A 15,048-nucleotide genomic window follows, 5' to 3' on the forward strand; every position below is an offset into this window, starting at 1 on the left:
TTGGTCTTATTTTTGAGACACACTCTCACGGAGGCGTTCTCACATTGCTTATTCCATCCAGATGAGCCGTGTTGCACTAGGAGCTTGGTTTGGCTCACAATTGAATTTCCCATGGGTTCAGTTGTAGTGAAGATAAAACAAGAATTTATCATGAGGAACGAGGCCAGTTCAGCAATGTTATGTGCTGTGTGTGGACTATAAGGCTCACCCGCAGGTAAACAGAGTAGTTGTGGCAATGTTGGCGGTCCCCTTGACCCAGAACCAACTGCTGGGTTCTCTGGTGCTGGTGAGAGTCCATGAACAAGATCCTCTTAACTGCTCCACGCTGCTTCAGCCAATCCAGCTGCAGGTCCATTCTCAGAGCTGAGAGAGTGAGAGAGAGAAAGACAGGCTATTGTTAGCTCCACCTTTACAGACTCTAATTCCTGCAATTTCTGCTTGGACTAAACAGGGTTTGGACCATAAAAATTGCACGTTCCTAAGGTTAATGACCAGGGCTTCTGAACAACTATCAAATGTTTGCTTCCAACAAACGTGCACCTCACACACACTCTCACAGGCACACAGCCACACCTGTTCTTTGTCATCTCCAAAACCATATGCACTGATTATTTAACAGGCCTGCGTTCAGAAGTGCTGGGAAAGAGGCTTTTATTGCCTGTTGGTTTAACTGAGTTTGGCACCTTCTCCATTTTGGCCATTACTGAAGCCACTTACATACAGATGTTCAACAAGTGCTGAGACACACAAACTCACACTGAGAACAACGCATATAAGTGAAAATGATAAAATATCTCAGCAAGCACCATGAGACAATGTGTACTGGATGATGAAATCATTAGCTTTCATTTTTAGCCAGAGTGCAACATTAGAGTTCTAGAAGTCTCATTCATTTTTCCATAGAGAAACTGACTTATAAACAATATTCAAAATATACTATGAGCTCTGAAATGTAAAGCCGCAAAAAACATGTTTATTTGCAAAGTACAATTATGAAGCAACACGGACCAATCAGAAATATCGCCGTTACCATGGAAACAAAAGACAACTGTAAAAGTCCACTCCCTTTAAGTAATAAGAAAGACATAATGGAGTCAGGCTCCTTACACTCTGAAACAACTTATGTGAATTCTTTGTGAAAGAATATTACAATTTAACATAACTATTTTCTATTTTAATATGTTTTAAAATGTAATTCATTCTTGTAATGGCAAAGCTAAATTTTCAGCAGCCATTACTCCAGTCTTTCTTCAATACTGACATCATTCAAAAATCATTGTAATATGCTGACTTGTTGCTCATAAACATTTCTTATTATCAAACAGTTCTGCTGCTTATGGAAATGATACATTTTTTCAAGACTTTTTGATGAATAGAATGTTCAAAAGCTTTTATTTGAAATATAACATTTTGTAGCATCATAAACATCTTTGTCACATTTAATCAATTTAATTTTAATAAAAGTATACATTTCTTTCAAAAATTCAGTTAATACTTTTATATTTTATGACCAAGGCTGATTTGTGCATGTCATTTGCAATGCTTTATGGGATGTGTAATTCATTTAGGTACAAGTACCTTGCAACAGTTATTTTGAAATATTTCTTTGCTTTGAATCAAATATTTGGAGCTGTTTGGTTTAAGGCTTTGAACACTTTTTGAAAAACTTAAAATAAATGGGAATAATCCTTCCAGAACCAGGTTTAAACACAGAGATTTCCGTTGTGTTGATGAAGTCACATGTACGAGTGGCCAAATATAATTCTTCAAGACATTTGTTGATAAGATTATATCCATTTACTGAAACGAAATGCATTTCATTAACAGAAAAATGAATGCACTTACCTACATATTCAGGAACACCAATCCCAGAGATCTTTGCGCATACATTTACTGACAGACTGAGAGAAAAAAATAAAGAGAGAAAGAGACATTTAGTACGCATAACTTAGCCAAAAAGAAATGACAACATTTAAGTGATGTTAAAAAAAACAGAGGAAGAGGATTGTTAATATGGGTGGAGTGTTTATAGATGGAGCTGAATGGAGACGTGGGACGCTGATGGAGCCTGTGCTCCTCAATATTTAATTACTTAATCGAATTTGCCTCTTTTTTTCTCTTCCATCTGTCCTTTCCTTGCTTCATCTCTCTATCCCTCCCTCTCTTTAATAGTCTAGTAATAGAGGCCAGCAATTAGATCGGCCCAAGAGCAACTTCCTGTTGATGCCAGTGAAAAAGGGACAAAACCATTTTCTCAAAACAATTCTCTCATTTTCTCAAAGATCTCATACAAATACTTTATTGTCATTAAATATTCTAATAACATTTTAAAAGCCCATTTATATGAAGTCTAATATGCAAACACCCACACAAACAAACTTTTATCCAGTACCGACACAGCACAGGATGTCCCGGCTATGGGCCGCACAATTAATTTACTGGAATCTAAAGACGGCAGTTCATTTGCTGCAGGGTTTTTGTGTAAAACTAGCCCTTCATTTGCAAAGAAACACAAATAGAACCAGGACGGAGGATTTAAAACATGCTACTCCATCCCAAACATGCTGTAAGGTGAGAGCGCATAAAAACACACTTACACCTCTCCAGCTGGTGCTCAATAACTGTATTTCCGTTATGTTGAACGTGTAATGATATCTGTGCTCAGGGACTCACAACTGCAGTCTTAATGGCCCAAAGGGCCAATCCGATGCATAGCATTCCATACAACCCAAATATATCTAATCAGAAACACCCCATTAGCCCCCCTACACACACTTACACAGCATTGAGCGTGTCTGAGTTTAAATTAGCGATAAACAGCTGGATGCTGTGCCTCATGAACAACACGAAATACCCATGAGGCCGTGCCTGATGGAATCCAGCATTGTGCATTGTGCTCTAACCACGCAAACCCTGCCATGACCCCTCCAGGTAGTGGTGCATTTTAAAATGCACAGCCGAAGTCATGTGTGCGCTGTACAGTGAAAGAGAAAGGAGAGAGTATGCATATTTAAGGGAGGAAGTGGCCCCGCTATACATAATTTAATGATGCTTTGTTAGTTCTCCTCCCCTGTGGCAAGGATAAGCGCATAATCACGCACATACAAACACTCCAGTGCCCGGAGGTTGACCCCCCTGACCCCTGCTCTGACCCCACTGCAACTTTTCTGACTCAGTCACCCATCTGCCATTTGTAATTACTGCCCACTCCTCAGAGTATTAATGGCACCCTTATGTGTGTGTGGTTTGACATGAGTAATTTAACACACTTTTACACTCTGCATATATGTAGGCTGTTTAAAATGGAGTTTTAATGTTTAATATACGCCTGTTTCGCATTTTTCTAATTTAAAACAATTTGCTTCATTGCTGTTGAAAGGATACAGAAGAATAAAAAAATTTAACAAATTAAACTCAAGAGAGGCAAAGTTTACAGTCTTAAAGGATTAGTTCATTTACAGAATAAAAATTTCCTGACAATTTTCTCACCCCCATGTCATCCAAGATGTGTATTTCTGTCTGCCTTCAGTCTAAAAGAAATTCAGTTTTTTTTTTGAGGAAAAAAAGATTTTTCTCCATGCAAGGTGGACTTCAACAAGGACCAACGGGTTAAAGGTCCAAATTGCAGTTTCAAAGGGCTCTACATGATCCCAGCAGAGGAATAAGGGTCTTATCTAGCGAAGCAATTGTAATTTTCAAAAATAAATACATGAAATAAATAAAAATAAAAAGTATATACTTTTTAAACACAAATGCTCGTCTTGCACTAGCTCTGTGTCCATGACTTCACGCATTCAAAGTCACGTTGGAAAGGTCAAGCAAAAGTAGTACCGAACTCCATCTCATTTTCTCTTCCATCTACAAAATTGTCCAACATCGTTGTTTTACCTTTTTTTGTAAAGGTCATTTGATTTAGTCTTTGCACGTTCACTTTGTAAACACTGGGTCAGTACTTCCCCCTACGTCTCACTTGACCTTTCCAATGTGACTTTGTAATGCGTGAAGTCATGGACACAGAGCTAGTCCAAGATGAGCATTTGTGGTTAAAAAATATATAAATGAATATTCTCTGTCTTGTTTTGTTTCTCTGTGTTCATCTGTGTGATTCAAAGTTTCTCTCTGTCTCTCTCTATTTCCAACCACAGTTTGTACATTTATTTTACTAAGCTACTCTTTTGTTATTGCAGAATTCCACACTTTAGTTCTTTCGTTTGTCTCTCCAAAACCTCCTGTTCTTTCTTCCCCACGCCAACCCTAACACACAGGCACATGCACCCCAAGCAGCCAAACAGATCTGGTATGTTTACAGTCACGGGGCCCAAAAACTGCTTGTGGGACACAATGTCTATCCACATAAGGGGTAAGAATGCAGGGTTGTGTGTATGTTTGTGTGGTTTGGAAGAATGCACTGAGACTTCCAGAAACACTTAGTTTTACCACAGAGAAGGAAAAAAACTGCTGTAATGTGGTACTATAGACCACATGGTTTTAAAACCTCCCAGTCAGCCATAGCTCTTTGGCCCAGACTGCTTTGGTTTACCCTTGACCAGAACTAAAGATCAACATATCTGTCCCATCAGCTGAACACTTCATCTAGAAGCGATAAATCAAAACATGAACTTTCAAATGTTTTTTTTTGTTTGTTTGTTTTTTGTAGTACATAAGAGTCACTCTTTGCGGCAGTAGCTGAGTATACTTCAGTAACTAGCACTGGATAATTGTAGCTGACACTTACCAGGTTACCATATCATCAGAATTGGGCATGCGGCAGGACTTGTCCTCAGGGTTGAGAATTCTGGGTGTCAAAATCAGCTGAGCGTCCACCGTGACCACTGGCCTTGCCCTAGTATTGTTGAGAGACAATATAACGGGGATAATATTACAAATATTATAATAAATTACTGATAATTCATATGATTTTATTGCAGTAATGAGTCTGAATAGGAAGCTGAATTCAGAGCTGCAAATAAACATTAGAAACCCAATAAATTAGACTGTTTAATGCCAAAAGAAATGAAAATGACCTAATGTCAATGTAAATTTCAGTTCATAACAAATTTGATGTGAGATGTGTGAAACAGAATATTCAATGTAAACACTGTGGGGTGAGACTTTTATGCCATTTTCATTAATCTCTATATTATTTGTTCGTGAAATATAGGCATTTTAAATGTGAATATTAGTTCACTAAAATAAAATGTATAGATTTTTGGTTGTTGGTTAACAATATGCAGTAGCTCAAAGTTGTTTCAAAGGAAGATAATGATAATAAAATTTTTAATAACATGCACCAATGAATTGAACACACATTTATGAAGTAAATATAAATTTTGTTTTCAAACCTGAACATCAAAATTACTGACAAGAAGAATTTCCAATTAGATAAAAAAGCTAACTGAAGTCATTTCTCAGGACACCTATTTCAGTGATATCTGTCATACAGAATGAACATTCAATGCACTGTATTACATAAAGTATCACTTACAGAACATTTAACTAACAGAAACTAAACATTCAGAGTCCTATTCTAACAGAACATCAGACAGGCTGAGTAAATGAGAACTTAACATGAGGTCAGTCTCTGTTCTGCTCTGGTCTCACTTTCAGCCTGTTGAGACTAGCACTCAAACTGGATTAACAGTGGAAATGTTAGCTTACACAAATACACCAGAGCCCACTACAGCTAATCGCTTTAACACTGACACCAAGACACTGCTAGTGTGTGAGAGTGTGTGCTGGGACATGTTAATGTGTCTCTGTGTTTTGGTGGCTTTGAGGCAGGAAAAAGGGACTGTTTTGAAACATTTCTAAGGGAAACCTGATCTGAAACACCCAATCGAAGTCTTGGCTACTCAGACTAGACATGCCACAAGTCTGTAGATAATGTTCGTTGACTGTACTCCTGTCAACTACAGCTAAGGAATTCTTTATGAACGCATTATGAAGCCAGACATCTCAATATTTTCTGTTATGCAATTTGAAAATGTGTTACAATTGTACCATAGAACAGAGAAAAACAACTTCATATGTATCAGGTTTCCTTCCAGCTAAACCTCAAACACAGGTGTTTTCTGTGCCGTTCACTCTAATGGGGAAAGCATGTGTGCAGAAAACTGTGAGTTTAGGCCAGAAAAAATATGTGATGCTACACACAAACACATTATTATATATATTTATACACCTGCTACATACATACATATAACATTTTTATATAAGAATACATAAAAAATTCTACTATATTTTTATTTTGGAATTTTGTTTCTCAGCTTTAAATCTAAACCTATATATATATATATATATATATATATATATATATATATATATATATATATATATATATATATATATATATATTGCTATTCAAGATCAAAAATGACTCCTATCGAGTTGCAACTTTTGTGACGCATGTCACAAATGAGTATACATATAAAATGTTAAAATATAAATTTCAACATTTTGACAATGTTGTATTACAATATGGTGTATGTAAAGTGTACAATTTCTCACCTGTAGGCCACAACTTTATTCACTCCAAATGCGCCAACCAGCAAATCTGTAAAAAGAGTGAAATATACTTTGAGCTGCAGGACGGACACAATATGATACAGAAAAATGTGTGTTGCAAGAGAAAGAGGAAGAAAGAGAACGAGTGGCTGGATCATAAAGCTTCAAAGCACACTGCAGCTGGAAGTGATTTGGGCCTCCAGCAGACTCCATCAAAGATTCGTCGACCAGTTTCTAATTCTACCAGTCTTGCATCTTACATCACCTGCCATCCCTGAACAGAGCCATAGAGAAACCCTAGAGAGCCACGGAGAACGTGTGAGGCTTTAATCTCATTCTACTCAGACGTGCACAGAGCCACATCTGATTAAGGAGAAGGTAAATACGGCACACTGAATAGTTTCCCTCTTCTCTTAATGAAAGTGGGCATGATAAACCCAGTTTCAACCCATATGAGATTTTAATGTGATGCAGTGGAAGTGTTGTAATGTAGTTTAAATAAACCAGGGATTTCACGAAAATGACGCAATTAGGTTTAATAAAAACAATGTGATCTGCATCACTAATTTGCAAATCTGTTGCGAAGACAAACCAACTAATGCCAAATAACGCCATAACTGCATAACAAATGTGCCTCCTGATCCCATACTTCTCTCTTCCTAAATGTATGATAATAATACAGACACATACATATACAGTCATGGCCAAAAATATCGGCACCCTTGCAATTCTGTCAGAAAATGCAACACTTCTCTCAGACAATTGTTCCAATTGCAAATGTTTTGGTATTCACGTGTTTATTGTTTTTGTTTGCACTGCAGCAACACAAAAAAAAAAAAAAAATAAACAAAGAAAAGAAAAGAAAAGTCAAACTTGATAAAATTTCACACAGAACTCAAAAATGGACTGGAAAAAATTATTGGCACCTTGTCAAAATTGTAAGAAATAATTGCTTTTCAAGCATGTGATGCTCCTGTAATTTGTATTTAGACACACCTCTGGCAAGTAACAGGTGTGGGCAATATAGTAATCACACTTACAACCAGTTAAAATGGAGAAAGGTTGACTCAACCTTTGTGTTGTGTGTCACACTGAGCATGGAGAAAAGAAAGAAGTATAAAGAGTTGTCTGTGGATTTGAGAGAAAAAATTGTGGAAAAACATGGACAATCTTAAGGCTCTCTCTAAAGCCTCCTTCAGACTGTCAGCCCAAATCTGATTTTGTGCATATCCGGATGGTATTTAAATAACTGACTGTCCACACAGCATATCGCAACTGTCCATATCCAATTTGTGTGTCCATAAGCGCTCTTTCGTTTTTACTGAATGCGCATTGGTTTCTATGGTAATGCCGTTGCATTGTTATGACTACGATAAAAACAACAGTAACAGCAATACAGTTTGCAATACAGATGTCTTACCGTCGCGGTTGCGCTGTAATATTATATTTCGTCTTGTGAGGCAGCGGTAGAAACGCAGGAAGCTTAAATGTGCGGCTTTATTCCGTGATGCTGTCTCCGCTACTTTGCTTATTTAGTTTTTTTTTGGTCTCTACTACTTTCAAAAGACAAAGAGGTACGTATACTAGCAGTACATTGTTTTTTTCCGCTTGACTTGCACTTCGCAACGACAAGCTTGTTTCTGCAAAGATGTTCAGCATGTTTTCTGCAAAAACGTCTGACGTGTTTACGTTTTACGTGGCGTGAGGACGTGAAAAAGCTACGCTAAATCCGATCTGACCGTTCAGACTGAAACTGATTTCCAGAAATGCGATTTGAATAGGATTCCAAACCACATACGAATGTAGCTCGAAACGGATTTGCACAAATCGGATTTCATTTAGTTCATTGCCGTTCAGACTATTTAAATATGATCGGATTTCAATCGAATTTGCACAAAAATCGGATTTGGGCTGACAGTCTGAACGAGGCTTTAGTCCATCTCCAGAGATCTTAATGTTCCTGTGTCCACTGTGCGCAATATCATCAAGAGGTTTACAGCCCATGACACTGTAGCTAACCTCCCTGGACGTGGACAGAAAAGCAAAATTAATGAAAAATTACAAAAAAGGATTGTTCGAATGGTGGATAAAGAACCCCGATTAACTTCCAAACAAATTCAAGCTGATCTGCAGACACAGGGTACAACAGTGTCAGCTCGCACTATCCGTCGCCATCTGAATGAAAAGGGACACTATGGTAGGAGACCCAGGAGGACACCACTGCTGACACAAAGGCATAAAAAAGCAAGACTGGAGTTTGCCAAAACTTATGTGACAAAACCACAATTCTTCTGGGAGAACGTACAGATGAGACAAAAGTAGAGCTTTTTGGTAAAGGACATCATGGCACTGTTTACAGAAAAAGAAATGAGGCCTTCAAAGAAAAGAACACGTCACTACTAGGCATGGGACGATAACCGGTTTCAAGGTATACCGCGGTTTGGAAAATTCACGGTTTCAAAACCACTAAAATTGTCTGTTATACCGTTCCTGCGGTATGCGCAGTTTTTTTACGTGTCGTCAAAGACGGAAAGTGCAGGACTCCCTCAGTTGTGAGCAGTGAAGAGCGTAATGAGTCACATGACTCCTCCTCCTCCGCATAGCGGTCAGTGAGAGTAACCCGTGTATAGGATGATGGCCGAATGAGGTGAATCCCTGGAACTTTTTCCCCCGTCGAAAAAGGCGAAGTCTGCTGTATGGGAATTTTTCGGGTAAAGTAGACTAATGTTCCGTACACTACTATGTTCCGTACAGATGACGTTTTGGCGCCGATCACTAAATAAATACTTCCAGGTCGTACACAAACGATATACACAAACGTCTTCATTTCTCCCTCTTTCACCCTCGATCAAGACAGAGACCCATTCGCCGGTTGTTTCAGTGTTGGAATAAATACTATGTGGCCTGCTACAGATAACATGGCTAATTAACTAGCTAACGTCAACTAGTTTCCTCCCTCACGTTACTTCACAGAGCGGGGAATAGCAGACTAAAGTACTACGTTTCTGTGATTTAGTACAATACGTTTAGCTGGTATCACGTCTATAATTTTAAGCCTCCTGCCATTGTTTACATCTGCTCAAAATCACATCATTTAAAAAAAGAAACAAACTGCTGGCTCTCAGGTGTCTTTGCCACTGTTTGAGTGTTATACGGAGAGAGACCGTGTGTGTGTGTGTGTGAGAGACACAATCGCGCTTTCTCCTTATGTGCACACATCTTTGTACCTCACCGCTCATAACTTGTACTGAAAGATGAATGTGTAGAAAGTGAGCATATCTCCAAAAACCTTGTTGAGCTGCAGGTTTAATGACTGCATTTTTTTTTTACAGAAAATAAGTTATTTATGTTCTGATTATTGTTGAGCTGCAGGTTTAGGCTCACTTAAGTGACTGCAAGTAATTTAATTAACAAGAATTCAATTATTTATATTAATTATTTAGCCTGACATGTTTTCCGTTCCAAAATGTTCTATATGTTTCTTAAAAATAAAATGTATTGTGTTCAGTGGAAAAAACGTTGTTTTTTATCCAGAGATTTAAAAATAACATATTTTAGAGCTGTAATCGCAATACTGTGATACCGTGAAACCGTGATATTTTTATCTAAGGTTATCATACTGTCAGAATCTCATACCGGCCAATGCCTAGTCCCTACAGTTAAACAGGGTGGAGGTTCAAAAATGTTTTAGGGTTGCTTTGCTGCTTCTGGAACACGATGCCTTGACTGTGTGAACGGTATCATGAAATCTGATGATTACCAAAGAATTTTGGGGCGCAACGTAGTGGCCAGTGTCAGAAAGCTGTCTCCACCAGAGGTCATGGGTCTTCCAGCAGGACAATGACCCAAAACACACTTCAAAAAGCACTCAGAAATGGTTACAAACAAAGCGCTGGAGAGTTCTGAAATGGCCAGCAATGAGTCCAGATCTGAATCCCATAGAACACCTGTGGAGAGATCTCAAAACAGCAGTTGGGAGAAAGGCATCCTTCAAATCTGAATGACCTGGAGCAGTTTGCAAAAGAAGAGTGGTCCAAAATTCCAGTAGAGAGGTGTAAGAAACTCATTCATGGTTACAGGAAGCGATTGATTTCAGTAATTTTTTCCAAAGGGGGTCCTACTAGGGATGCTCCGATCGATCGGCCGGAGATCAGTATTGGCTGATAATCACATTTTATGACTCGATCGGTACTCATACATATGGCCGATCTCACGTACCGATCGCAATTTGATGACGTCAACGCGTGATGACGTATATGATGCGTGGGGACATATGCTGCAAGTCATCGCCGGTGTGGAAATGCTATGACGTTTCGAGAAACAATGAAACATTTGCTATATGTCGTGTATGTTTTGCATGATGATATGATGAATGGATGGTTCATTTTTAACAGCAGATTCAGTGACGTTGGAGCTGATCTGCGCAGGCTTTACGTCTCCATCTATGAACATTTATTTATAAAACAAAATATCTTCTTTGGCCATATTAGCCAACTCAATAGTATTAACAGAGGCTTTACTCCTTTTAAACTTTATCTGGAATGTCACAGTGGATATTATTATTCATTAAATTATTATTAACATATGTATCGTTATTACTTATGTTATATAAAGCTTGAAGCATCAGAATATGCATCGGTATCGGCTGATCACCATGACAAGAAATCGGTACTCGGTATCGGCTGCAAAAATCCTGATCGGAGCATCCCTAGGTCCAACCAAATATTAAGTTAAGGGTGCCAATAATTTTGTCCTGTGCATTTTTCGGATTCTGTGTGGAATTGTATCAGATTTGACTTTTCTTCTCTGTTTTTTTGTGTTGTTCCAATGCAAACAAAAAAAATAAACGTGAGTACCAAAACATTTGCAACTGCAACAATTTTCTGAGAGAAGGGTTGCATTTTCTGACAGAATTGCAAGGGTGCTGATATTCTTAAATATTTAAGTAATTTAGCATAACAAAAGTAACATTTTTACTAAAAATAACTTTTTTTTTTAATTATCAGAACAAACAAAACAAGGTCACGTACAACATCATCAAATATTCAGGTCTGTGTGCACAAACCACACCTCCTGTACCTGAGATGAAACTGTGGAAATATTGGCTGTGTGTGTGTGTTTGTGGTCTGTTGCTTCCTCTATGGCCTCTGCTAAAGCTATAACCATTCATTCATCTCTGACATCTCATTAAACTAGTATGTATAACTGAACCAACATAAACGATAGCAAAAAAGCAGATTCTGACACCCGCTCAGACAATATTACAATATTAGACATTTGATTTCTTTGGTGGTGAAATAGTTTTTGTTATATGTATAGAATTTCTAAAAAGTAAACATTCAACTTTAACCTTCACACTAGGTCGGTTTCATTTGGTCTTTCATCAAACTTGAGCGAGAGAACACTTTCTCTCCTCAGTTTATGAATTGTACTAAGCATTAATAGGAAGGAAGAGCACAAATCGGTCCTGGAGGGATGCTTTCAGTCAGGCAAACTCAGAGACTCATATGCAGGAATGTTCCAGATCAGCTCCAGCACCCTAATGAGTGCTCAGAGACTGCGGCTTTGATTCTTGTTTCACTGAGGTTGATCACTGGCTTCGTTTTCCATCAGGTCCTGCCTTCAGGAACGAGATACCCTTGGCAAAGATCCCATTGTAAACCAGAGTCTGCAGCTTTTGGTATTGTGACAGAAAACACACCTCGAACACAATGGACCGAAACACACACACTAAAGCCGACTGACAGACACACGCACACCCCGAAGGCCTGAGTTCTCACCTTGTATCTGTGAGGCAGAGATGATGACAGAATAATTCAATCTATTACATTCTCACATCTGGAAAGTCCATTTGCGCACTCTTTGAGTGACTTCCTCAGAACGGCAGTGAGGTGTAAACGTGTGTGTGTGCTACAAGAGTCAACCTCAAAATATTCAGCTCGAACCCTCTGGCCACCACAACACAAGGGTCTTAACCGCACGAATAGGTTAATAGGAGGTGGAATGATGGAGGGAGGGGATGGAAGAAGCTCAAGCACTTAAACTTTAATGAGGATGGAGTCTGTTATAGTCATCTTCATCCTCTAGCCAATGAAATGCCGGACCACAGCCAACTAATGCAATCCCCTCTTTTACCTCCAGCTCTGAATTTCTCTCTCATTTCACCTGACATACAATCACACATCCATCCATCTCTTCCCCTCCAAAAAAATCAGAAACAAACTCCTCCCTGTAGATGTCTGGATGGAAATGTTCTTGATCGGATTGGGAGTAAATGCACATTTTGGAGGGCTCACTAAAGGGATCTTAAAACAGTTAAGTTCTTAAAACATTTCTAATGGGTCCTGAATGTAACATCAGTTTCACGCACAAACAACATATGTTTTTGGAAGTAATATAATGTAGAAATATAGTGTAAAGGGGAATTCTAATCACAAATTTCTTTCCACCATTTTTATTTTTTTTTTACCATCAGAATGACAGATTCTGAATCGCTTTGTTAATAAAGTAATTGTTTCTAAATGTGCAAAGTGAGCGTGTCTGTTTTGTGTTCTGTCTGAGAACAATGCCTGAAGCGGCAGACAGGAAATGCAAAATACAAAATCTCTACTGCTGTTTAAGCAGGTCATGATGAATGACCCTTCACCTTTGACTTAAACCCTGTGTTTAACCACAAAGTTCATGCTAACCCTCACATTAACCCCAAACCACACACACAAATGAAAATACAGGAAAAACAGGAAAGGTAACCATGTGTGCTGATTTATAACATATAATGAATAACAGGCCTTTTTGGAAACAAAATAGTTTTTAGAATCTATGTAGACATACTCAAACATGGTGTTCACCAAGTTTCCAGCAACAAGCAATAGTTTGTCATACAGTGTTGGGGAGTAAGTTACATGTAACAGATTTACGTAATTTAATTACTAAATAAATGTAACTGTAATCTGTTACAGTTATTGAGAACAATGTGTAGTTAAATTACAGTTACTTATGAAAATGTTAACGATTGTAATGGGGGTTACAGCTGAATATTTCCACACAGATTTGATTGATTTCTTTCCCAAATTACATTGACTGCTCTAAAATATGAAACACCAGTGTTTCAGGAGTTTATGACACAGAATAGGACACTTGATAACTGTTTTATTTCCTATTTGGATTTATGTATATGCTTTATTTTTTAAGATTAACTGTTTTTTTCTAAAGCATTGTTAGATGCCAGTGTTTCCTGTCATAGCTATGCAAAGATTTGATTTCAAAAACAGTACTATAGCTATTAAACCATATCTTGTTATGATTTTAAAGAACAATCTCAAAGTAAAAAGAGGTCTTAAGTCCTGCCTGGTTTAATTTTTCACAATAATTAACAGCTGAAAACATTCGTTAGAAATTTAGAAAAGTGTTCAATAGGTAATCAGTTACATTACTTTAATACAGTAATTGAAATAGTTACACTACTCATTACCGTACATTTCCAAAGTAACCTTCCCAACACATGCTGAACATGAAATTGTTGCACAATAAGACAAAACCACAGCCAATCAGAAGATACTGAAGGGATAATTCACACAAAAATGACAATTTTGTCCATCACCCTTATGTTGTTCTGTCCCTCACCTGAATGACTTTTAAGATATTCTGTAGAATGTTAGTAACTAAAATGTTTTGGTGACCAGTGACTTCCACTGTATGGACAAAAAACCCCTGCTTCTTCTATGTTCTGCAGAAGAAAGAAAGTCATGCCACTATGGAATAACGTGGGTGCGTAAATTACAATTTTCATTTTTGGTGATCTCTCTAATGTACAATTATGAAGAGTGTGATTTTGGGCCAATGAGATGTCATAGTGGCTACCTGGTAGAATGACAGATAAATAGAGATCAAGCAAGTTTTTTCAGAATATGTTAGAACGATCAACATAACTAACATGATTACATGTCAAAATCTACAAAGTATAAAATAGTCATGTAAAACTAAATTATGACTATTTCTGATGCAAGAAACCATAACCAACTTTATCGACAGACTTCAAAAAATAAAATAAAAAGTTCCACACACATCCCACATATCCCATTTATGTTTATTCACTAGCACATGGCTTTATCCAAAGCACCTTATGATTTTAATCTAAATGAACTGAACAAAGTGATGAACCATGTAAAAATTTACATGCACACACTTCAATTATATACTGAGAGGCCTATTACAAGATTCACACTGATCAAAGATTACTGAGATCACATCTCTAAAAAGCTGCAATTTATCCATTTTGAGAATAAGAGACAGGAAAACCTGTTTTCTGTCTTTCGTCTTGCTTTCTGGGTCTGTTCAACATCATTGTGTGCGTGTATGCACACCTGTGTGTGATTGTTTTGCCATCCATTGAAGGTTTTCATGTATGGAAAAGATCTGCTTTTATTAGAGCATATTTAAGATGACAATCCTGTCGCCATGAAAGAACAAACACCCACACACTCGCTCAACACACACATGTGCATATAAGCTGCCTACCCATCTGACTTCCCGTCTCTTTAAAGA

At 37.8% G+C, this 15,048-nt stretch overlaps 1 protein-coding gene across 2 annotated transcripts in view; it reads right to left on the reverse strand.

The window, feature by feature from the left end:
* Window positions 1–15,048, reverse strand: part of itga8 (integrin, alpha 8) — a 78,247-nt gene that overhangs the window by 33,584 nt on the left and 29,615 nt on the right. For both annotated transcript variants that reach the window (XM_058746891.1, XM_058746890.1), the window contains 4 exons: window positions 6,508–6,553; window positions 4,736–4,843; window positions 1,846–1,901; window positions 209–363 (listed from right to left, as the gene is read on the reverse strand). In XM_058746891.1, coding sequence (XP_058602874.1) covers window positions 209–363; window positions 1,846–1,901; window positions 4,736–4,843; window positions 6,508–6,553 — 365 coding nt within the window. The remainder of the gene's footprint in view (window positions 1–208; window positions 364–1,845; window positions 1,902–4,735; window positions 4,844–6,507; window positions 6,554–15,048) is intronic.

The sequence above is a fragment of the Onychostoma macrolepis genome, chromosome 16 (genome assembly GCF_012432095.1).
Source record: "Onychostoma macrolepis isolate SWU-2019 chromosome 16, ASM1243209v1, whole genome shotgun sequence".
In the NCBI taxonomy this organism is placed as follows: domain Eukaryota; kingdom Metazoa; phylum Chordata; class Actinopteri; order Cypriniformes; family Cyprinidae; genus Onychostoma; species Onychostoma macrolepis.